Source organism: Rhinolophus ferrumequinum, chromosome 8, assembly GCF_004115265.2.
Source record: "Rhinolophus ferrumequinum isolate MPI-CBG mRhiFer1 chromosome 8, mRhiFer1_v1.p, whole genome shotgun sequence".
NCBI classification, from domain to species: domain Eukaryota; kingdom Metazoa; phylum Chordata; class Mammalia; order Chiroptera; family Rhinolophidae; genus Rhinolophus; species Rhinolophus ferrumequinum.
This window is the reverse complement of record NC_046291.1, coordinates 37,043,321-37,069,797: the sequence shown is the minus strand read 5'-3', so window position 1 is coordinate 37,069,797 and position 26,477 is coordinate 37,043,321. Positions and strand designations below refer to the sequence as shown.

Genomic DNA, 26,477 nt, shown 5'->3' with positions numbered 1-26,477 from the left:
CACACCCCCAAAAAAGCAAGTTTCGGTACCCACTGGGGTTTTCTTAATTATTTTCACCGAAGAGAGAAATAATTAGCTCACAAGAAGTAGACATCACTTTGACACCACATATTGCACTTGCAGGCTTATCTATACCAGTTGTTTCTCTGGTCATAAATCTCTCAGATTTTAGTAAACATATCCCTTAGCAGTTTACTAGAACTTTTTTTCCAGACTATAGCAAAAAGGACAGATAAAATCTTTGATCATACTAAGTCTTTTTAAGTTAAGAAAATCCCTCATTGTCTGGCTAAAAATAATTTTTTTAGCTTCATGGGCGCCCTTCCTCTCCTTGCACTTACCATTCTAGTCATGCCAAACCATCTGTTGTTCCCTGAGAATGCCATGCTGTTCCACACTCCCATGTATTTACATGCCATTTCCTCTATCTCAAATGGCTCTTTCTTTCTTGTTCATGAGCCAAACTCTTGTGCCTGCCCTCTTGTTCTAGTGGTAAGCTTCTTAGAGGCAGGATCCATGCCTCCTTTGGCCCAGTGCCTGGAACACTGAGTGTATGAGTACCATACAAATGTTTGTTACATGAGTGAATGAGGCAGATGATCAAGCAGGACAATACCATTTTTCTTTAAATTAGATTTCACAGTAGTGTAAGGAAATGTATTTGTGCAGTTGTAAGCTGGCTCCCTATGAAAGATTGAAACCAGATTTAGCAAACCTTTGACTGATGGCATTATTGTTCAAGTGTGATTACAGTTTCATGAAGGATCGAATTTGAAGGACAACCCTTATTTGGATATACGTGTTGGAGATTATACCTCTAATATATTATGTGATATTATGTGTCAGGAAGTTTGTAAACCTAGATTTATTATTTTTAATGTGAAAACAAGACAGCTCTGTTACTAGCCAAGTGTTTTAGCCATCAGTAAAGTACATTACATGGCACATAGCTGGAGCTTATTAACATATTTTCAAAATAATACTATACGATACTCAGAAAGATAATATACTCAAAATCTATCTGATAATATTTATATCAGAATATCAGTTGTAAAAATTATTTCTGGTTACACTGAAACCAAAAGTTATTAATTTTCCTTTTTTTGTCTCCACTGTAGTTCCCTGACACTAGAATTTATTACTTCACACTTTAGCACCTCTAGATCCAGTGAAAGACTCAAAACTAAACCTTTAAAGTATGAATCCTCTCCTAGAGCTGGAAAAATAGCTAAAACTACTCATAAAATGATCAGCTAAAACCAGGCATAAAAATAATTGTGCACATACTATCCATTCGTCAATAGGAAATGTTTAGTTTATGAATTTAAAAAGACAGCAAACTGGAAAATGATAAAAATGCCAATTTATTTAAAACCTAAACTATTCTTTAAAGCTCAACTCATGCCTTATCTCCTTTCTGAGGGTCTCCCTACCCATACGTACCACTTGATGAATCATTCCTTTCTGAACGACTACACATTATGCTTTTTGGTCTGACTCTTTCATATACACACGTTTGCACTCTCCTAAAGGACTGTGAGCTCTTCGTCAAGGAGAAGTGATTATCTTATAAAGATTTTTTCCTAGCCCCACTGTGCTATAAACATAGTAAATGCATAATAAAATATTTGGTGATTCTTGTTTGTTAACAAATGCCAAATGGGGAATTGCAACCACAATAACTGAGAATGTTTTGTGCTATTATTATTTGTAGTTAAGGAAACCCCAGGACAAGAGTGTATTCAAGAAGAAACAGAGTGGATAGTGTTGAGAGGGGAATAAAGACAAAAGGATAGCATTAGGGACTAATTCTTCATTTGAAAAAAAGATTGTCTCCTATTCCCTAGGAAGTCTGCCGCTGAGCATAAATGAGCTACAGTAACAAGATTGGTTCATTCAAATATGGTCCCTTTTGCTAACTGTGACTCACCTTTGAGATGAAGCTGTGATTCTGGGAATCAAATCGTTTTGCTACTCTCATGACATGCAAAATAACATAAAACTTAATTTTTAATGACTTCACATTTAGTTTACTGCCATTGTATAGCTCAAACTCTGTAAGAACCCAACATCTAATAAAATTTGATAATGCAAAGAATTGTCATAGCAGTTCCTTTGAGCAATGGCCTACTCTAAGTGCTTGGTGTTGAAAGTGTGTAGGTCTGTCTCAAGGAAATGCTCTAGATAATTAAAAATTCCTTCCCCATACTTCAATATATCTTACCTCACTGCCCTGCTCCGCTGAAATTCACTGTCATGCTAACATGATTATTGTTTGTTTTATTCACTTCTATATTCCCCGAGCAAGTGTGCAATACTTAAAATGTTGAATTAATGAAAGGAAGTCATTTAACATATCAGTTCTTTGGCAAGACAGAAGTCTAAACCCAGAACTTGAACTTCAGTTTTGTTTGAGACCGAGGCTAATGATGAAAAGTCATAGGGCCAGTGAGAATTCTGAGGTCATCATTTCCTTTAGCAACAGCTTAGACAGACTTTATGGTTGCCAGAGGCTTTGTATTTCAAGGATGTTTTCCATTGTGATACCACTGCCTGGGAAAAGGGCACCTTGTTGGGACTGCCTTCTAAAATTCTGAGAGCCTCAGACCTCTGAGGTGGAACAATATGTGTGTAGATGAGGGGAGATAGGTGGATTTAGGAGACTCTCCAGGAGATTTTACAAGGAGTCCAGTTTCAAAGGTACTGTCAAGCCAGAAATATGAGTACTTGGTGAATCATATTAATGGTGTATACCACCATTTGGCTTGGCTCAAATGCTGTGACATCTATTGAATATGTTCACATATAATAATATCTGTATTATAATATCTGGTGATAGAGATTTAAGATGCCAGGTTTTATAAGAATTGTTGAAAAATCCATTAAACTCTGTTAGAAGACCTGGCTTCTGCCACAAATCTGGACTAAAAAGTATCCTTGGAAGCAAAAAAAAAAAAATAAAGTTAAAAATATTCATTAAGACAAGAACCAGCGCTGCAACAATCTCCCTACAGAACCACAAACAACGAAGCAATTGAAAAGGGAGCCAAAGATCTGAATACTAAACCTCACGGGCAGAGACAGATCCAAGTTTCTATAGAGTCTGAGCTTTCACAATTTAGGGTACCTTCTTTAGAGAAAAACAAAAACAAACAAAACAAACATTGCAAATGCATAATTTCATGTGGAGGCCTGGCAGGGCGTGTGCAAAGTGAGGGACTCTAAAGTTGAAGCTACACACGTTCCACGATATGACACCCTCTGCATTGCCATGGTCACTGTGGGCTGATGTAGGACTGATAACGTTTATAGAACAGCTTTTTCAGATAAATCCAAGTCAGGAGAAATAAGATACATGGAAAAAGAAAAGTGGGAAGAACAGGAAAAGAGGCCATTGTAGCAGTGATGATGCCATAGTAATTAAGCACTGAAGTGAAAACAATAAGAAGTAGTAATGCTGACAGCAGAAATAAGTCTATTTTGAGGAGAGAGAGGAGAAAAAAGCTTTGCCTTCTGGGAACCAAAGAGCTATTTAAGTCTGAGAATCCAGTCTAGGGTCATCACTCTGTCCTGCTAAAGGTGTATCAACCATAGGACAGCTATTTTATTGCTAGAAAATTGCTAGACAATTGTGGAGCTCACCCTCCTACCCTGCCACTTCCACACCAGTGTTTCCACCCAGAGTCAACCTATCAAATAGCACATTTATTTGGATGAAAATTGTATGACAAAAGTGATTTCATAAGTACACGCTACCCAAATGCAGGCATTGTGCACTTTCCAATGTGTTACATATAATGTAAGCAATTAGTAAATTAGCTTCAGTCAGGAATGATTTGATAGCCAAACATTCTGACCCATTTGGAAACAACTGTGTCCTTTTCTTCTATGAAGAAAACGCAGGTTTCAGAGCCATCCTTTTTCCAACACACTAAGTGATGAATTGCCTAGATCATGAGTTTCTTGCAGGTAGAGACCAGTCTTGTTCATCTTTTATTTTTTAATCTCTGGTCTCTTGCTCAGTGCCTGGTATTAAATGGGTGTTCAATAAAATGTAAGAAATGAGGATTTCCTATAATAACATTAAATCCTGGGGGAGTAGAAAAGTACATTCAGCACGGTAAGGTGCTTGATGTCCACCATATTCTAGCTTCCAAAATTACGAAGAGTCTTTTGAAGGGTTCTGACAACTCAAAGGAGAACCATAACAAACATGAAGAAGAAAACAGAGTAGGCGAAGGATGCTTCAGGCTCTGAGTCCTTACCGATTTTGGTCAAAATTAGCTAATCGTGACTCTGGTGTCTGTGAGATGACACTTGACACCACTGTAATGAGAAAGGCAAATGGCCCCAAGCAAACTTACTGAAAAGATATTTATGAGAAAAAGAAGCTTAAGACTGCAAGCAGTATCCATTCAACCCTCTGTCCACTGCCACTCATATCTGCACCTGCACATGTTTACGTTGACTTACAGCCATAAAACAAACAAAATATCTTAAAATAAGATGTTGTGTTTCATATTTATGGAGGAAAGTAATTTGATAATACATACCAGGAAATAAATATTTTAACATGTTTTAAAGCCTCCCCATTTCAGCTATCTGAAAAATTCAACCCCAGCATTGCAGATTCATTAACCAAAGCTACCAAAATACTTATTGTTGTTGAGATTTACAACTTTAGGAAATTTTAACTTGGCAACTGGAGGAAATAAGTTTTATTCCAACCCATAATCTCTGTTGGCTTTAGAGTTAAATAGCTCCACCCTAACTACATAAACCTGCAAGTCACTTTTATACAACCCACAAAATAGGCATGATCTGAGCTCCCCCTACTGGTAGAACACTATTCCCACTTCATGTATCTAGTAAGGGATAGTCTGTGAGTTGTGGGTTCCGATAGAATTACAATTTAGGTTTAAAGAGGAGGAAAAGCAAAATAAGTTTTTTTTTTTAAAAAAAAAACAAAAAACAAAAAACAAATGACAACCAAAAAAAAAAAAACGGAAAAACAACTCTGCTTACTCTAAAATAATCTCTGTGAAATAAATATGCAGCGCACATGTTTATAAATATTTGACAGCACTTTTTAAGTCCCCACCCAAGATTGGATAGGCAGAGTGAACTAAATGGCTGTCACTCTCAGGATGCTCTGGTGTGCTCATTTGCATTCAGATGGGTCAACAAGCAGAGTTTAATTGTAGCGGTGCTTATATATCTCTCTAACAGTATATGTGGGATTTTACCTCTAATAGTACATGTGAAAGGCTGCAGGCTTTAGAGAAATAAAATAGAGCAGCACCATAGAAGTTGAACAAAATCTATCTGAGGGCCTTAGGGTTTTTTTTGCATTTGAAAGTGACTTCTCCTATATTTTTATGTGAACTGGGAAACCAAAAGAGGAAGCAGTGAGTTTTATATTTCAAACCACTCAAATTAGTTGTCTCCTGAGAAGAAGATCCGATGTGAGAATAAATGGCAAATATTAAGTAAAGTGCTATTGTGGTGACATTCACACTGACAAAGCAGGAGAAGTGCTACAAAGGTGCTGTTAGTGATAAGCTGTTACAGAAAAAATATAATTAAAGAAATGGAACGCCCACTCTTTGAGTCAGCAGAAGGAGATGTTTCTGTTATTTGCTATATTAGTAATGCTGCAATTTGATTATATCTAATTCTGTTATCACAATCTGTTACATACCCTACATAGAATATAAATACATAAAGCCATTTAAATGCCAAATTATGGAGCTGTCTATTTTTTTTATATTTTACCTTTACTGCCATTTCAATGGTGATGCTTAAGTGGTATAAATTTAAAATGGTAAATGAAAAACAAAAACATCAATATATGCAGCCTTTATTAAAAAGCCACTGGTTGAAAATCCCCAAAGTACATCAATCTGCTTTTCTCTTGAAGTCTGAGAAAATTGCCTTACGAATACAACAGGTTCAGTGCATGGGCTTTGGTTTTTTAAAATGAAGCTTTTTATGAAACATTTTCATGTCTTTAAAGTAAACCAATATATACATTCATGTTGAATGTGTATGGAGAATTTCAACAGTGCAAAATGAGGTGACAGGATTATTATCATTTTTCCTTCCCCTTTCCAGATCCTGATTTAAACTGGCATGCAACATATTTGTCCACACCAATGTCAATATGAAACAATGGAAAGTAATTTGAGGAGACATGGAACACCAGTACATCTGTCACCTTCTCACCGTCACTATTGCCATCACCCTAGCCAGGTCAGGGTCATCTTTACTTATTCTACTACAATAAACCCTTTTACTGGTTTCTTTGCTTCCTCTCTTGTTTCATCTATAATTCATTTTCCACAAAGCAGCCAGAGCAGTCTTTTAAAAATATAAACCAGATTACATTACTCCCCTTCTAAGGCTTCCCATGACACTATGAATAAAATCCAAATTCCTTACCCTTTCTCCATTTTCCTTTGCTACCATTTTCCTGCTCAGTCACTGTGCTCGAGGTACACTTACCTTCTTCCTGTTTCCGGATCTCACTAAGTCTCCCTCAGGCCATTGGCATTTGCTCTTCTAGTTGCTCTTAATGCCCTGACTCGGGATCTTGGTGCACACTTCTCATAATCCTGGTGTTGCATGCAAATCTCAGCCTTCCCACAAAACCCAGTCATTTTGTTATTAGGTCACCATGTTTTACTTAAATAAAAGAAATCATCACTCTCTGAGATGTTCTTGTTTATTTATTTTTTTGGTTTATGTCTGTTTCTTCCCTTTGGAATTAAGTTTCATGTGAACAGGGATTTTTTTGTCCTCCTGTATTTCAAGCATCTAAAATATGGCTGGCACAAAATATAATATTATGCCATGGTATCAATACCAAGGCTAGCAAAGCATAGCAATAACTACTATATTATCCATAAATATTAATGGAATACATGTTCCAAATTTAAAAAAAAAACACACATAACTGTGTACATTTGTGTGAGTGCAAGTGCACACACAGGGGACTAATAAATCAGTCACATCACACAAAATGAAGTTTCCCTGATTAGTTCAAAATTCCTACTTAACAGCAACACCTTCCTTTTAATCAAATTAGTAAATGTTTATTTTAGCATGAAAGATTATAATTTTTGTTTTAAGTCCCCAACTTTAAAATACGTGGCAGATGACACATAAAGTAATGGAGAAAAGAGGAACTTTGGAGTTCTAAGGGCTTAGGTTTAAATCCTGGCTGTGCCTCTAACTACATGGTCTTGGACACATAACTTAATCTTTGTGTCTTTTATTTTCTTCATTGGAAACTGGGGATGATATGTCTTTCTTGAAGAGATATAGTAAAGTTTTACTATATAGTTATAAAATACCTGACACATAGTAGGTACTCATTATAAATGTCTTAATAAAGACAGAATAAGTTAGTCTTTAGAGTGTTACTGGGCTTATCAGTTACTGGAGAAGATAAATTGTAGGAAATGAGTGATTCATGTAAATTTATAGATGTAAATCAGCAGCGGTGTGTCTTTATCAGTGTTTTTATAATTCCCCGAAAAGCAGCATACCTAAAAGTAACACACTCTCTGAGGCACATTTCCATCTATTCCTTTTCATTCCCCATAACCTCAGGGAGTATTATGCAGCTACTGCATTTTTCTTTTGCTTGGACTTGTCCCAGAGGTAAAAAATTAGAAACTTTGTCAAAAGGAATGCTCTCTCAGCATTATCAGTAAATACTGTGTGCTAGAAATGTCAGAAATAGTACCTTTTAATTCTCAGATATTTAGAGCTAAAAACCACTTAGAAAAAGTTAGAAAAATACCTCTGAATTTAGAAAAATTTAAGTCGTTGTTGAAACAAATGCATTTTTCAGTGTAACAGAATCCTTTTCATAAATTCATTCAGCCAGTCCTTTGGAGTTCACTAAAATGGGCTTTGCCTTCTGTGAGCTTTTGCAGGTGCAGGAAGAGGCACCTGTCCTAGTTCGCGATGCAGTGGCAGATATAGGATGCGCTCGCTAGATGAAGCCTTTAGCTGTTGGTTTAAAAAATGGTTGGGTGGAACTAAAAAGTTCTGAATCTGAATCTTTTCCCCTTTCCAGACATTAAAAATGTTTGTATTCTATTCTACCCATCTTTATCTTCTTGTCCTGTTCTCCCCTCAGGTATTGTTCCTACAGAGAGAGGGATCAGAGGCGAGTTCTATGAATGCCTCTGCTGTCATGTAATGGCAGCCTCAAAACTCTTTTCTAACTTTTTAAAAATTTACACATACTGCCCAACATATATTCAAGACTTATCCAGAACTATATGATAGCAAGTACTAAAATAAATTGCAATATAGGTCTTTTAAAGACTTTTCTTACAATATACTACTTTCCTACAGAAAGTCCCAAAAGTTTTGCTTTAAGACAGGTAAGTATTTGTGGAAAAGACTGAGAAAAGAGAATGATTTCAAAGTGATGAAATATATTTCTATGTTGATTTTTTTTTTTTTTTTTTTTTTTACATTTCCAGCTTGAGGCTTAAATATCCTTAGTCTAAGGTTCAGGAGGAGAGTCAAGTAGTTATGATCAGTAAACCATTCCTTAGGTCTTCGACACAGGGCAGTAGAGAGAAGACCACTAGTAAGATTGCAGGGGCCAGAAGACAAATGGATGGGTTGGAGCAGAGTTTCTCAGAAAGACTGAGAAGTCTTTCATATGTGACTAAAGTAACCAATCATCCCAGTTTTCACAGGACTGAAAAATTTCCTGGGATGCAGGAATTTCAGTGCTAACCCTGGAAAAGTTTTGGGCAAATTGGAGCAAGTTGGTCACCCTATCTGTGACTCTTCAAAAGGGGTCAAAATATGCAGTATTTACCAATCTCACTTAACTGGATGTCCTCCGGTATAATAGCATTTTGAGGCATCTGAGTTCTACAGAACACATTTTCTAAAGTGCTGGGGCAGATGAAGGTTGTCAGATCTCCTACTCAGCAGACTGAAACATCGATTTCAAACTTTGTCTTATCTGGCAAGAAGGAAAACTATTCTTCCTAATGAAATATCCTCTGGTAACATTAAATGCTATTTCAGATGGGTGAGAAAAATGCATGTGGAGTAGAGTTAGGAAGAAAGTCTACCTCTGGAACATTTTTTCTGGATTTTCATCTCAAAACATGTATGTGTTGGGGATATAGAAACAATTGGGAGGAGAAATGCTTTAAATAAGTAAATATTGTGTATGTTAATATGGAAAGAAATGTTAAGAGTTGAAACATAAAAAAATAATACAGCCTATCCACGCCTGAAGCTATTTAAAAGCCCACCTTTTATGTTTTTTTACTCGGAGACAAACTCTTTTTCTACAAAATGTTGAACACCACTACTTTCTCTTTTCTTCTTCTCACATTTTGCATTGAGAAGTCCTGTTCTCTCTTACCAGACTGCTCTCCTATCTTGTTTCTCCAAACTCTTTTATAATATCTTAAATATCTTCTTTTATATCTGAACATGGTATTCCCACATTGCTCCAGTTCATTTATGGGGGAAATAATGAGAAAGAAGAACATGGAGATGTGGGTAAGAGCTGTGACTCAGAGTTTGTGGAAGAAACAGAATCACTCTGCAAATTTCTTGAGGAATGACATGTCTTACAGCATTTCTGATGTCTTCACTGAGTGAGTCAAGAGCTATAGTTAGCGGTTACTGGGAAGTACAAGAGTGGCCTCCTTGTGCAAATATGCATCAAGTAATTGCTCTTGCAATCACTGCCCTGTCACTTCACTCATCCATCCATTAATTTCACAAATACTCATCAAGTACAGGCACAGTTCTATGAAATTCTTCCGGTTGCATCTTTACTTTCAGTCAGATGACAGTGAGGTGACTTACTTTAATATTTCCTCAAGAATCTCCATGGTATCACATGGAGGCTCCATTTTTCTCCTCCATATGTACTATTCCATAGATCATAAGTTAGAAGCTGAAGTTCACAGAGTTCTACTCTCTTATTCCACTAAATTAAGGAACTTTCCACCTGTAAGGAACTAATATCCAGTGTTTGATTTTCCAAGTAACATTCTTTTATGGCTAAAGTACATTTTATGTGGAGTAATCATTGTAATTCCTTGAAAACTCAGAAAAGACAGGCTTTTTTCACTAGTTCAATGTCAAATTAAATGAAGGCATCAAATGGATTTCCAAATGATTCTATTCTCTGGCGGAAGTCATTTGGTATTTTAATAAGTAATTTGGATGTGGAATAAAGTATTCACATAGGGTAAAATTACCTCAATTACCTACAAACTAACTAACTAGGACCCTAAAATAACTTCAATTTTTTTTCTCTGCACACCACTTTCAGGAGAATGAGGAAAATCACAAGTGAACATGTTGATATACTATTATCAGGTGCCATGTACTTCAAAAACAAAGACTGACTTTTATTCTAAGGATGATGGGCAGCCATTGGTGGGTTGTAAGCAGGGAAATGGTAAGTTCAGGTAAGTATATTATATAAATCATTCTGACTGTACCAGTAAGAAAAAAACAGGACAAGGCAAGAAGCAGAGACACCTGTTAGGGGGCTTGTTTTTTTCCAACATTTTACAAGAGATGACTAGGGATTGAAATAGGGGATTGATGGAAGGTCTGGAGATCGAGATATGAGAACTATTCACAATAGAAAATCCATAGAGTATGCTGATTTATAGGATTGGACTGGCTTTAAAACTTTGCCACATTCTACTTCCAAGCAGAGCTTGCATAAAGGAGTTCTCTCTTCATAAGAGGCCAAAGGAGATTCCTGAATCAATGTCTTACCATAGTTGGATAGCATGGAACTCAAAGCAGTGAGAACATGAGCTTCCAGAACATAACCATTAAATATCACCCCACTATTTAAGTTGCAGTGTAATAACTGTACTACGAATTTCCTTTTATTCTCTAAACTGCCAGCTGTGTTTCTCTTTAATTATATTTAAAAATAACACCTACTTCAAAGATAACCACATACAAGCTGCTACGATGGTTGTCTTTTGAGTAACTGAATAAAATCCTCAATATTGTAAACTCTCCAACCCTCAAGGATTAGATCTCAAACTGCATCACAAAGTTCAAAGGGTTCAAGAAAGATGACACTGTATAGCTCAACATGTATTTTCATGAAGTTTCCACCACTATTACTTAAATCAATGTGTCAGAAATTCTACTTGCCAAAGGTCATGTTATTAGTGCTAGTCTCTAGAGAAGACGGTCAGTGTATCTTAAATGACTCTCACCCTAATTCAGTGCTTACGAGATCATGCAAGATTTCTTAATTTAGCCAGGACCAGATTTGAGCCGAGTCCATCAATGTTGTATAGATGTTATCATAGAAATGAGCCCACTCTTTAACTGATTCCACTAATAATGATCATTCTGTTTACAGGCTTTACCAAAAGAAGGTAATGACAGAACAGCCACCCAGTCAGCTAAACTACAGGATTAAGGAGTGAGAAAAGCAGCTGGAAAATGAGAGAAAATGGGTGAAAGATTAAGTTTATAATAAATGTTATTTAATTAGGAATAGATCCAGTTTTAACGATCTAGCTGCAGAACAGGTTCTTGGAAGCATCAGTCCAACCTTATTAAAAATCCAGTTCATTCCCCTTTAATTCTTCTCAGAGAGAGATAGCAGCACAGTATACAAAACTAAAAGATTTTTCAGAACCAGTTTACTAACTGACGGTAACTGGAATAATTCTTTCGGTTTGACTCACTGAGCCAGGATGCAAACATTACTTAAACATATTGTTTTCTATTTATTCCTGGATTTTTTTAATCCCAAAGCTATAACAAGTGTGTAATTTACCAGAGAAAATGAAACTGCACTTCGTTAAGTACACATTGAAAATCATATGTTACAATATGGATTGCACATTTAGTACAGTAAAAAAAAAAGCTATATTTTCAAATCCAAACTTGAAACAAATTAAATACAATTTGGCATGCACTGCAGCCTGCAGAGAGATACTTATGTATTAAATAGTGTCTGGAAACAAGTGAAATTTTCTGCTTACTTATCAGAATAGGAGAAGGACATCTTAAATAAAACCTCAAATACAAAAATTCCTTAAGAGAAAATAAATGGATTGACTACAGTAAAATCTAGGATAGCTATTCAATAAAGATCCACAGACCATGTCCCTTAGATGGGTAGCAGACTGGTTGGTATATGTATGATAGAAAAGGAAGACTCCAGAGGATATGCCATAAGCGCTTTAACATCAACAACAACCAAACAAAAGAAACTTTGTTTTTTGTCTTTTGTGTTGCAGAAGTCTTCTCCACTCTCTTCCTTACTGTAACACTGCATTCTCAACATAGCAGCCTGAGTGACTTTGTAATATCATCAGTCAGATCACAACATGCTCCCCTGCTCCAGACCCTCGAGGGCTCCCAGTTCACTCATAGGAAGAGCTAATCCCCATAGGAGAATCTGCAGAGTTATGCTCACCTTTCTTCCTCATCTCCAAGTACCCTGTCACTCACCTTAGTCCAACTAACAGCCGTAATCTTCTTGGAACACCCCAGTTATGCGCCTGTTTCAAAGCTTTTGCATTTGCAGTTCTGGAATGCCCTTCCCTCACTTATCTGTAAAGTTTGCTCATTCATTTCCTCCTTATTTTTGTCCAGGCCTTCCTGAGGACCCCAAACAAATTAGGAACCCCATCCCTCATCTTCCCTTGTCCCACTTTTTCCATCCTACATAGTGCTCACTACCATCTGATAGTCTATATTTTTTCTTGTTTATTTTTTTATGGTTTGGGTCACTTCACAAGAAATAAGCTCTACCAGGGCAGGAATTTTGTCTGTTTTGTTCCTTCCTTTAAATTTTATAGACTGCACAAAGTCGACATTTTCCCCTTGTCAACTGCTGGAGCGTTGCACCAGACAGCTCACAGCTGAGTCCCTCTCCAGGTCTAGTCTGCAGCTGAAAGAGCCTTCTGGCCCAAAGTAACACTCCCTTTTGGCAGTTGCCAACATCAGTGGTGGGGACTAAAGGCACAGCCCTGTCAACCCAATTCGCATAACTCAGAGAGACCACCCCATCTTGAGAGCCTCCTGCAGACTTGCTGTGGCCCTTTAAAACTGCACCATTTTAAAATCTCCCTTTGCCCAACTCTACTTTCTTCCCTTCCACAGATGCTGATTCTGAGAGTACTACTCAATAAACTTCGAATGCACAGATCTCAACCTCAGAGTCTGCTCCCTGGGAAACCCTGCCAGGATCATAGATGAAGAAACTGAAAACAGAGAATCTAAGTAATACGTCTATGGTCACACTACTAGTAAGAGGGGGAGCCAAGATCAAACCCACAGAATTTAGCTCTAGAGCCTGAGTTTTCAACCACTATTTCCTACTACTAAACGCATAACCATATTTTTTTCCCCCAAGAATTTAAAGTATATTAAATACTTAGAGCAAATATTTAGAACAGAAATGAGGTTAGAGATGAGGGTTTAAGAGGAAATTAATAGAAGAGAATAGATGGCCATAGTTAAATGCTATGAACTGAGAATTAGGATTAACTTAGATAGCAAACAACAAAAACCCATAGGGGTTTGAGTTCTACCTTGACTAGAACAGGTGATTTCAGAAACAAAAGTGAGAGTAGGAAGGGAACAAGGAGATGGGATAATGAAATCTCATATGCTTGTTGATAGGGTTTATGATTTACATAGACCACAGAATATAGGGTCTGGTATACTTATTACAAAAAGTTACTACAAGGGGTAAGGTAATCATGTAGACTATAGTTTCCTTCCTTCTTGAAGTTCAAGGACTGGCTTAGTTACCATGTATACTGTTGTTGGAATTGTGGGTAAGATATTCATCCTTTCTAATCATCATCCAAAGTCTGTTATTGTGATTAAATAATGCTATGATAGTGCTTTTTATAAATCACAGTGTGTTTTAATAACAATTACACACCAGGTAGGCATCCTTACAGATTTATCTAATTCATGCTCCGCTATCAAGCAGAAAAGTAATAAAACCTTCCATTCTATTTTAAGAATCTCTATCTAGAAAGCACCAATTCCCTTAGAAAAACTGCAATGTTTAGAGCTGATGGGAATTCTTCCTTGTAAGTATACTGAATCCCTCATATTGTAAATCCCTCCAATTTCTTCCTTTTTGGTTTTCTATGGAGGCAATATGCCTAACATTATAGTTTTAAGAATAATTATTTACTGTTTTGAAAAATTTAATGTTTTTCTTTATTTCTTATCTACTGGTGTAACTGCAGTTTCTCTGATATCAATAATGAATTTCACTTCTATTCAAGTTAGGGAGCCAGCTATTTCTGAATACTGAGAATTGTGATTGGATTCCTAGATTTCTTATTATTATCTCAGCATCAATACTTTAAACTATGAATGGTAAATATCACTAATTAAAAGATTCAAACTTCTAATTAAACTCTTTAAAGAAATTATATTCTTAGAGTAAATGGGACTAAAGAGAAGAGGTAATATAAATTCTTTTAATTTCATTTTTAATTTTATGGAGTTCAAAGTTTTTTGCATTCGTTTATTATAATCATATTTCCTATAAGTAGATATTATTCTCTTTTACTAATAAAATAAGTGACTCTCCAAGGAGATTGAGAGTAAGAATCAAATAGGTATCCTTCGAGCCAATTAAAAACCTAGAATACAAATTTCCTGATTCACAGTCCAAAGCCATTTCTCTGTCACACTGCACAAAATTACATTTCTTTTCTTAGATATGGTTTTAAAAACCCATATGGATGATTCAGACAAAAGTTTGTAGCAACCATTTCATATTCCCAAGCAATCTTCTCTGGAATATCAGACAACTACTACTGTTCTACTGGAAGAAAAGAAAAGTGATTCTTATTTTTAAGATGGTAGCCATGTGTGAAAACAAAATACAGCCATGTTGATAACACAGGTTCCTTTCTCTTCCTTTTTTATTTTCCATCATTCTGACATTGTTTCCCTCCTGTTTTTTTTTTTTTCTGTATTTTTCCAATTTCATTGTCCATTACATGTTTCTCATTCATTCTACTATATTTCATTATCATCACAATATTGTTTTTCTCTGAGGTAAAGAAAAAGCGAAATGTATTCCAAGCTATGGAAAACAGAGATAAGATTTCAGTTGAGGTTCAGATGGTTCTGAACCCATCTTCAGGTTGAACAGCAGCCCTCAGGTGTGAAACAACAGAAGCGGGCATAGTTTCTGCTTTCTCACCTCTTTGTACTACTCTGGAAGAATCTCAGACCTTGCATATGTACATGGTAGAATGTCTTCACTGAGTCAGTATTTCAGCTAAAGCTGCTAACAGTTAATGCCTGTCAGACTTTGGCTGTGATGTGAACCCAGTGGAGAAAATACATGGTGAGGCATATTGTGTTTGCTATAACTTGATTGTGACAGGAAGATGAAGAAGCTACAAACTGAGGTCAGGAAAATAAATGAATGCAGCCACATGGAAGAAAAAAATTACTTAGCCTCATATAAGAATATTTTATGACATGAACGTTCAGTTCCTTATTATTTACAATATACTTAACATTTTGTTTCTGCAGGGAAATACTTTTCTTTTGATAATGAAAATCGTAATTTTTCCCATTGTGTGCGAAAAAGAGAATTTACACGTCATCTCCTTGAGTGTACAGAACTGTATCACATATATGTCTATTACTCCAGAAATCTTGCCACATTACCCAAGTTACATTTAGGCTTATTCAATGCACCTAAATTCCTGAACACCATCAAATCTACCTTAGAAACATTAGGATTTTTAAAAAATGATTTTCAAGTTCTCAAACTTCTTACAATAGTGTTACCCAGTTTTCAGCAATCCACATAATCAAAAGTGGCAGCCTTAGGTCTATCATTTTTTATAATGTAAATATTCCTTGTTTTATACAAAATGTATATGAAGTAAATGTCTTAATTATGGATATCTGAGTAATATAATACAAAGATAAATTGCACAGGGCACTTTTATATTAAATAAAAACATATAACTCGTTTTCTATAACAAAGTTGTCATAATAACAACTACCTAGATAATTAAAATAAAAATCAGGCTTCTTTTATACAAATAATGGACACAAATTTAATTTGATTTATTATTGTGCATATCTGACATTAACCTATTAACGAATTCTCTTAAAACTATGTAATTATACAAGGAGTTGTATAGTCCCAGTGCCTCATTATACTTCATGAAATAAAACTATACCCATTGTATCTATGCCATGTATCTTAGACACATTTTATTTCTAGAGACATTATCATACAACTTTCCATATGCTATTATTAAAATTTAATTGTGGATTCCTCCAGGTCTATAACAAGATAATACATTTATAATTATTTTAATTGTTGAAATATTGTTTTCATTTTACTGGGGTTAGTTTTTTTTTTTTAATATCCGGGATCTATCAAAGGTCTAATCAATCCAGAAATATTTTTTTAAATAGTACAGGAAAATATTCAGAGTTGTCTTTATAACATGACTAAAAGACTGAGAGAAAAGCAGGAATTAAAAATTATCCTTTAACTACCCACACACCCCTAGATTTTGAGAGGAGGCTCTTTTAACACTTTTTTCTTACTGCAGTATTTGTTGCTAAAGGAAGTCGGTGGGTGGATAAGATGTTATTATCCGTCCTACACAAACCCGTTTTTGTATTTACAACATTAAATCTAAACTATATATATATATATATCTGTATATATATAACTGATATATATATCAGTACTTGAAACACCAACGCCTTTCTTCCAACTATTTTCTGAAATTCTTTGAAATTTGGTTCACACATTACCTTCCTATTAGATGCATATATAGTAAATTATACTTCATCCTGAATTTTTTTTCAACTTTGAGACTATCCCAAAAGGTTATTTGATATAGATGCCTTTCCAACTAAACATTTTTGTTTGAAGACAGAATTCTATCAACAGCAGGTCTTAGGTTCAAAACTAATGATACAAAATTATTCTTTGTGTTAATGAGTTTTCTTAAGCACTAGAAGAAGATAGAGTCATCGAAATGGGAAAAGCCAACTTTTAAGATTTTTATCCAGCATTTGTTTCTTATTACTCAACAAGTTACATTTATGAATGAAGGCACATTTGCAGAGCATGCTGCAGACACAGTAAACATGTCATACCTAAATAAAGACAGCCCTTCGAATTGTTTCATCGGAATAAACCGATCGATAGCTAAAGATTTTAAAATTCCCTATAAAATGTATACTAATAAATTAATACAAATTTTATGAAACCTTTATATCCCTTTTATATTGTGGTAGAAATGTTCCCTCAAATGCACTAAATGACAGGTATGCTCTTGTGCAAATTGGGTTAAACTTAAATTATTTTTTAAATAATCAGGTCTAATCTTCATTGCTAATGTAATGCTCATTCATTTAAAAATATAGAACAATCCCAAAATTTATAAAGAACTCACTCGACACCAGAAAAATCTAACAACCCAATTTAGAAACGGGCAGAGGACCTGAATGAACTTTTCTCCAAAGAAGACATACAAATGGCCAACAGACATATGAAAAGATGCTCAATGTCACTGATCATCAGACAAATGCAAATTAAAACGACAATGAAATAATCACCTCACACCTATAAGAATGATCATCATCAAAATCAACAAAAAAGTGTCGGTGAGGATATGGAGAAAAGAGAATCCACTTGCACTTTTGGTGGGATTTAAAAAAATAAAATAAAATAAAATAAAATAAAATAAAATAAAATAAAATAAAAATAAAAATATAGAACAATCCAAAAAGGTGAAAATTGATGTATTTTAAAGTGATTTTGGATTTGGAGTTTTAATGATATCATTTATGATAGTCACTATGTGTATTACAAATAAATTTGTTCACTACTCAGATCACCGCAGTCCAGTTGGGAACTATATTAACTTTTGTTAATATAAATTAGAAAAATAACCATTAACCATCCAAAATGCTTGGAAAGATGCCCCAATTATTAATCAAATACACATTATTGAGAATATATCCTATAGAGATCAGTTAGAACAATCACTAGCTAGGATTGTTGTACTAACCAATCACAGGTAATTCAATCACTTTTGGTTAATTCAAAGGAAACTGATTCTGGCTCCTCTGATACTTTGGTATCGGGAACAGAATACAAAAGCAAGTCCCTCCTCTTTATAGCAGAGGTAATGAGTCAAACATATTTTATATACAACGCAATGGATATGTGAATTGGAATTGTGCAGGTCATTCTAAACTAGGTTTTTAGGTTCAAGTTATTAAGCTTTTTTGGGCATCTTGTAATACAGTAAAAAGTTAAAGAAAATTAAAACCATTAGCATTGCAGAGCAAATAACGACTTAAAAAAAAAGAAATTCAGTTAAAATAAAATTGTTCAGTCTCTGATTTAAAAACAATTTATGCCACTAGGAGTAAATACTGATTACCACAACTTTCAGAACAACTATTTTTAAAAAGTACAATTCAGAAATAAATGGGTAATATGCTTGTTTTTTCCTAAAGCAGTTATCTTTTAAGAACTTGATTTCCCCCCCAAGTTACTGTAAAGCATCTATAAATGAAAGGGAGAGTAAAAAAGGGAGAAGAAAATAAGTGAAGAAAAGTGGTTTCCAACTAATGCATAAAGTTTAAGTTATAAATATCATATTCATGAGATTAAAATTGTTTCTTAAACAAAATTACCTTATTCAGATCATAGATAGCATACTGAACCAAATATTTCAATGTAAAATGTAACAAGGAAGAGTGAGGTTGACTTTACTTTTACTTCCATGTGCTGATTACACTGAATGAAAGTTGGAAATTAGTTTCTGAAACATAAACTATGTCTTATTATTAAGAAATAAAGAAAAATAAAGAAATGATGTATGATAGGAGACTCAATTAGAAATAAATATATCATGATGTTTTAACAGAACATAGCAATAAAGATATTGTGTATTCTGTAATCTATTTTGTTTTGTTTTCAAAGATGCTAAAAAATTAACGACACTTGTTTCATCAACAGTGGAACAGCTGAAACTCAACACAGTATCTGCAAAATTAAGTAAACTACACATAAGACTAAATACCTGGAAAATAAACCGAATTTTGCATAGAAACCATTTCCTTAAAAAAGCAATATTAAAATTGATTAATTTCTTAACATTCCAATGGTAAAACGTCTATTCAGGGAACACTATCTTCTTTCCTTCCTTTTTCTTTAGGATTTAATTTGGTCTTCTAAGCTCTTCTTTTCAAATCGCTAAGGTAACTTTTTTTAGGACTACCATGTTAATCAGCCACAGGGGAAAAATAAAATTTAATTTCTTAGAACTAGTGAAAGATTGTTCTAACACCAAATGACTGTCCAATGCTATATGACATTAAATACATTTAATGCTCTCATGCTACTAAATCTTGACTCCTCTTCCGTTTTAGTCTTCATGGAAAAAAAAAAAAGGCTCTAACATGCTGCTCTAATTGTGTTCTCTGGGTATTGCTTATTTGAACTAGTTAAACCTCTCATTATATAAGGCTACTTGATAAATTTTAATGTGTTGCCAGAACTAGATAAAGTGTGCAGTAGAGATCTGACTTTCCTGAACCTAAGGACTTGTTTTCTTTATTAAATCAAATTCTTTATTTAAAAACTAAAATTTACTTGGAATCATACATTTAACCATTTTGTATACCTTAAACAAAGCCTTGAGAATATTTACATTTTTTATTCATTCTCTTTTTATTATTTTTATTGAAATTATATCTGTGTTTTTTGTTTTTTTCTTGTGCATAAAGGTGGAATTTTGTTTGGATTTCATTTGGAAAGGCATTTTGGGAAATTTACAATGAAGGCTCAATCCATAAATAAAATCTTATCTATCAGTGAGTACATCAGATAAAATTTTAGAAGTTTCCAGCTCTCTCTTATTTGTATACGTCATTAAACACACAACTAAATAAGGAAAACATATATGTATTTTATTTTAGTAAAAATAAATATAGATGAATTTAATCAAAGAAGTAAAGATACTATTTTATTTTCATTGGCCTAAATTTTGTTTATCTTGTTTTGCTTTTCTTTTATGAGCCCCAACTCCTTCAGTTTCAAATTATTAACTTGATAATTAAGACCTGTTTACAGGATAGTTATGTATGTGTTAATATTAATATCTGGTAATTGAAGTCAATATTATAAAAACCCAATATTTAAATGATTAACTCATGAGTTTTTTTCTGTCCTGCCAAATATGCTTGGAATCTTCTGTCAGGAAGTTTTGACATACATATCTATCTCAAAGATAACTAAGATGCAAACAAATAAACAAACAAATAAATAAGGAAGATTCGATGGAGATAGAGTTCTTAAGTATGATTCATAAATAAATAAAATATTTTGCATGGCATATGTATTGCCTTAATAAGAAGAATGATATTGTTTTGTTTTCTCCTTTCCTAAAATGCAACATGTGAATTCCTCTGAGACATTTATAATGGCAAATATATAAGTAATAAACATCTATGTACTTTTAAGTCTTCAAATATATAAAAAGACAATTCCTACCTCCATCTCCAGATCCGGATCCTGCATCTGGGGGGGGAAAAGAAATACTTTGTTTTCGCTTGAAAACATATTCAAAAAACATGTATGACTTTTACTTTTTAGTTCATGTTTACTTTCAACATTGAGATAGTAATATAATTGAGAAAATACTAATACTTAATATGAAAATATGTATTCAGATCAATTTAATTTAATTTCTATAGCATAACTTATAAATTCTCTATTACTTTCATATTTAAACTTTATGAAAAATAATTATCTAGTTTAAAAATAATTCCTAAACATGACTATGTAAAATCTCTCATATATTTTTATTTTAATCAGGATAAATTTGGTGTTTTTAACAATGACAAAAAATGAAAATGAGATGCTTATAACCATCAGTGAGATTTAAAAATTAAACAGTCTAAGACGTGGCAAATAAATTCATAATTAAGGCTTTTATTCTTATAAATCACATGCACAAAGAGAAAAACAGTTTAAAAATAAATATATTTTTATATAATTGTTAATGTATTTTACAAATACCACAATTGTGGATGAGTCTAACTGTTACCAAGAGAATCCTTTATTTTTGAAATCAGTAGAAGAATGAGATTAATTTTGTCTTTTTGCTTAAAATTGGATATACCGTAGGTGATGCTGGCGGGGAAAAAAAAAATCCCTTCTGCATTTCTTTCTCCATCTCTTCTCTCCCCTCCCTCCTACACAGTTACAACTGGTCAAATACAACTATTCCTGAGAATTCAGTTTTCAGGAACACCCAGTTTTCTAGTTGGAGTCAAGACTATTGAGTTTCCACCTGCTTCCACCTGTTAAGTGTAGACATCATCTTCCGTCTGCCTCCCCAGTCCTTTGTATTCTAAATACATTTGGTTATGCATTTTGATGTTAATACTGGAAAATAAAACTAAAACTGGTTTTCTCTGTCTAATATGCCCCAATCTCACACTGAAATTTCAACCAGGGTTCAAGAACTACATCAAATGCCACGCCTATGAATTTGTGTTGAATGTTTTAGTCCAATTAAAGTAAAACACTGCTGCTTGTTTGCCATGATGACACTTTATTGAGAGGCACTGCATTGAAAGAGGCATGGAGTATAACAATCCGAGAAGGCTGACACATATGGAAGAATGAAATACTCCCCAATCATCTTCCTTGCCATCATGTTAGGCATTAGTATTGCCATGAAAGAGCAGTAGTTTGAATTATCAGCCTTGGTGGAGACTCATATTAACTAAATGCACAAGGTCTAGCACTGTATTAAATCAGAATGTCAAGTCTTTAATTAAGTGCTAATGTGACTAAGGTTTATGTTTCTGGGCCATCACATGCTTTTCTTTAAGGCAAGCTAATTGGTAAAACAATTTATAATCTAAAGAAACCCTTCTTACTAAATGCAAAATAAAATATTTTAATCATATTATCTGACTATTTAATGATAACAGGTCAAGAAAGGCTGCTGCATACATCTCCATAATAGGATAATAGTCCTGTCAACTGAACTGATAATCACAAGTGATGGCACCATTACGTTTGGACAGGATAGTGCTAGAATGGTCATTGTTTGTCAAATCTCCTTTTTGTATACCTTTACAGCTAAAAATTTAACTGACTTAATTTGAGCTAACATGAAAGCTTAAGTCAGTATTACTTACAATGATCAGGTGCTAATAACAGATTGCACTACCATAACATCAATGTATTCTATCCGTGCTTCAATTGAATGTGTATAGTTCCTTCTTCCTTTCCCACTAAGACTACATTTCTTTAAATCAGGGTCCATGTCTTGTTCATTTCTATACTTACATGCATATAAGAGGAAATACATAAAAGTTTAAGGATGCCAAGCTCGAAACATTAAAGCATTACTCATTGGATGACATAAGGAATGTTATCCAACCTTCCTAAGCTTATTTGTCTTCTATTCAATGAGTTTAGCAATGTCTATCTCATTGGGCTATTTTGAGGCTTACTGTACAATAGCATATTTTAAATGTTTATCACTGTGTCCAGAACATAATAATTTAAATTTTGAGTGAACACCTTGACTATTCATCTATAGGTTTGTAATAAGTAGACATAGCTGGGAAAAATCAAGAAAATAGCAGTAGTATTTGGCTTATATTTCCCATGTGTGTTTCTAAAAAATCATGCAGTATGGTTCTTAAGAAAATTTGTGTTTGATTTGACCCAAATTAAGTATATAGGGAAGAAAGAGGAATAGATTGAAAGAAAAAAAGTCACTTAAATCCATGGCATCATTATGAAAAAGTGAAGGAAAGCTTTAATGATTTCTCTACTATAAGATGAGTCATCTCGGCAAATTAGAGATAAGTAACCTACTAAAACCTTATTAGTGAGACAGAAACACCTAAGAAAAGAAATCATGCTGGTGGTCCTGATACTGGGCTTCTAATCATTTCTTATAAGGCAGAAAAGTGAAATTGACAGTGAGGCTATGGGCCAGATTGCCCAATAAAAACCATTTTCTAGACAAAAAAAATAAGTTTAAGTTCAATGAAAATAATAAATATAAAGTTATATCTTCTGCTGTCTTTTTTTCCTAGAGATCACAACTTGCCATCTCTACTCAGTGTCAAACAACATTAAAAAATACATGGAAAATCTACAAAGAAAAGAATGAGGATCTCTTCTAGATCAAAAGTCAGAAGAACTTCAATTTATTTACAGTCAGACCTGGTTAATCAAAATTACTTTGGTCCCTCCATTATTATTTGTATCAAAACCCCTTTAGATTTACAAGTCAATGGAAGATACATTCAGCAATACTGGGTTACTAATTAAATCCTGAAGAAATCTAAGTCTGTGAATGAGCTAAGGATGGATAACTCAATTGTGATTAAATTTTCTACTTGGTTAAGTATTTATTTTTATAGTTTAACCAACACATTAGGGACTAGAATGGAAAGATTGAATGAATCAGAAGAATGCAACTGCATGTGCTGACAAGAACTTTGAGGTTGGCAAGTGAGAAACAGATTTTTGCTACCAAACATTTTTAGCTATAATCATAACTTCATGACTGCTTATGAGTAATGTCCACTGATTCTCATTTGACTATTGTCAGAGGCAGACAGATAACCTATATGACCTTGAATAAGCAAATCCTTCCCTTATACTCTCTGGTATTTGCCACATCACTCCTGGTTTCTGGGAGCCAGAAGTTCTTTGTTTTCTTTTTTCCTCTATTCCATTTGTCCTAAAGTGCCATTTTTCATTGTTTTTGTTTTTTCGTTCATTAGGTATGGAAGATTGATTTTTCATAATTAGTTTGTTCCTTGTCTTTCTTTGTATTTCCCGCATCCTTACTATGAGAATAGCAGGCTGGTCCTTCTTTCCTACTGGAGAAGATGGTCCAATAACTCTCATTTCTTGCTCTTATTTTCACTCATTATTTCTCACTCAAAGATCAAGCAGCAATGATCTGTTTGCTCTGGCAAATGAAAAGCAAGTGGAGCACCAGTTTAGCTTGCCTCACAATCACTCTTCCAGGAAGGACACTCACATTGTGATGTGAAGAATCATGTAGGAGAAAAAACTACTTAAAAACTGAAACCAAAACCAGACAGCCTGCATCATTTCCCATGAGAAGTGACACATTTTTCTTCTGCTAATTCTTGGAAACTTTGGTAGTCACTAGTACAAGTGGGAACATTATCAATTACTAATAATCAATAGGGTTAAGATAATCTTTTACAGAATATGAGACTTTCTCTTTGCTCTATTAGCACTCTGCCCTAGTCATCATACACATAACTTTTAACATGATTCTCTAGAAATACCTATTATCTAAGAGGTACTTTTCAACAAAATAGACTTTTCCTGGTACTATTCTTTACTTCCATTTTTGAAGGAATTTCATATCATTATTTTTTCCCCCCTGAATACGCTTATATCATCCACTTCTTCAGAAAGTATGACTTTTCCAGAAAGATGCTTATTTGCTATTAAGGACAACTACCATGGGACATTAAATTTTTTTTAACATATGTGATTTTAATGTCTCAAGACTAACCTGAAAGCTCAGCTTCATTTTAAAGTACTGGTTTTTGAAGTTTGGGGCTGTTCTTCTTGTTTTTTATTTATTTATGTATTAATTAATTAATTAATCAATTGATTGATTGATTGATTGATTGATTTTTCCTGCCTATAATGTTCAATTCTGGCAACTGTTCACTAAAGGAAAACCTGAAAAATGAAAGATCATCTGAAGTCACTATTCCCTCACTTTCTGTGAGCATTCTTTGTACAATATAATTAAAAAGCTTCGTGGATCCCAGGCTGACTATGTCAGAAAGGACAGATGTCATTAGACGTAATGTCTACCACAAATACATTCTTCAAAATGATCTGCTAAATGGTAAGCAGAGCATTTTGTAGAGGTGCTAAAGTTAGCCACATCTTGACTCCTAAACCCAAATCTGTAAAGCTACCCTCCAACAGACAATGTTTAAAACAAACAAGCAAATAAACAAACTATATGCATGCATACATAGGTTTCTATATATTTGACAACTGGGCACTCAATCTAGATTTCTAATTATATGATTCAATTGTCAGCACTTCAATAAATGACATGTATATTAAAATCTACCAACATGCTTATGGTAGATTTTCTCTTTCTTCCAGAAGTGATTTGAAATACAAAAATGACATAGAATAAAAATAATGCATGTTTTATACAAAAGAATAAAAGGCTTGTCTAGCCAATATATAGTCTAAATTATTTATTTGGAGATAACAGCATAAACAAGACTTGGCTTTTGGATTCAGAATCTTTTAGAAGGTTTCAGGGAGTCTTCAGGATTCCCATACATACCTGTGGCACATGATCCTTCAGACACCACAAGTATTTCACTCTGCTGCTTGCAGGCAGCCTGCCGCAGGTAACACTCATTCTGGTAGCTCTCTCCATTGGAGCCACACACAGGCACGTAGTCATTGTTGCACTGAGAACACACAGATGTAAGTCTACGATTAGTACTGGAGTCTACATGCCTCTGAATTCATGAAAAGAAATGATCATTTAAAAAAGGAAATACTTGTCTTTGTTTTCAGTGATCCTCATTACATCCATTAAATCTTTTACTTTGCAAGGGCATCATTCAAAGAGACACAAAAGCAAAATCAAGTCAGTCAACCAGTCATTTGATTCAAATGTGGGGAGGGGGGAATGCTTCTAAATTGATCAGGCAATTCCAACAGAGTGATCAGACAAGCAGTACTAAAAAGAGATAACAACAACTATATCAATATTACATAAGATTGTTTTTCTGATATATAGCCCATATGGCTTGGTGGGAAAAATTAAAACATGCTATAATAGCCAAGCTATTAAAAAAAAAATAGGTAATGTCTATGTTTGGAAAGCGGAAGTATATACATGAAATGCCAGAGAATTCAGTTACTCCTTAGCCTGCTTTTATTCTCTGTTGAATTTTAATCTTCACAAAATTCTGAATATTGCGGTAAGACATTTGTATTACTAAATATTTTTTCTTATATCTTTAGATCATGAGATATTGATGTAGATACAGTGTAGAGAGAAACAACAGACTATGGAACACAGGAAAAAAATTTAACAGCTACTGAACTGTATGTAAACTTCATTAACTATTCAGAAGTATGATTATTAATATATATTTCATAAAGAGAAAAGTTAATTTTAAAAACAGTCTCATTACAAAAAAGTACTGACTCTGGGTGGTGAACACACAATGTGGTATACGAGTATATGAGTAGATTATGTATTACAGAATTGTATACTTGAAACCTATGTAATTTTACTAACCATTGTCACCCCAACAAATTTTAATTTAAAAGAAGTACACATTTTACAATGGAAATTAGGCAACCTACAGGGTGTACT

The 26,477-nt window shown here is 34.1% G+C and overlaps 1 protein-coding gene across 2 annotated transcripts in view; it reads right to left on the bottom strand.

Moving 5' to 3' along the window:
• TMEFF2 (transmembrane protein with EGF like and two follistatin like domains 2) overlaps positions 1-26,477 on the bottom strand; it is a 231,365-nt gene that overhangs the window by 193,288 nt on the left and 11,600 nt on the right. For both annotated transcript variants that reach the window (XM_033111301.1, XM_033111300.1), the window contains exons 3-4: positions 25,428-25,557; positions 20,582-20,608 (exon numbers count right to left, since the gene is read on the bottom strand). In XM_033111301.1, coding sequence (XP_032967192.1) covers positions 20,582-20,608; positions 25,428-25,557 — 157 coding nt within the window. The remainder of the gene's footprint in view (positions 1-20,581; positions 20,609-25,427; positions 25,558-26,477) is intronic.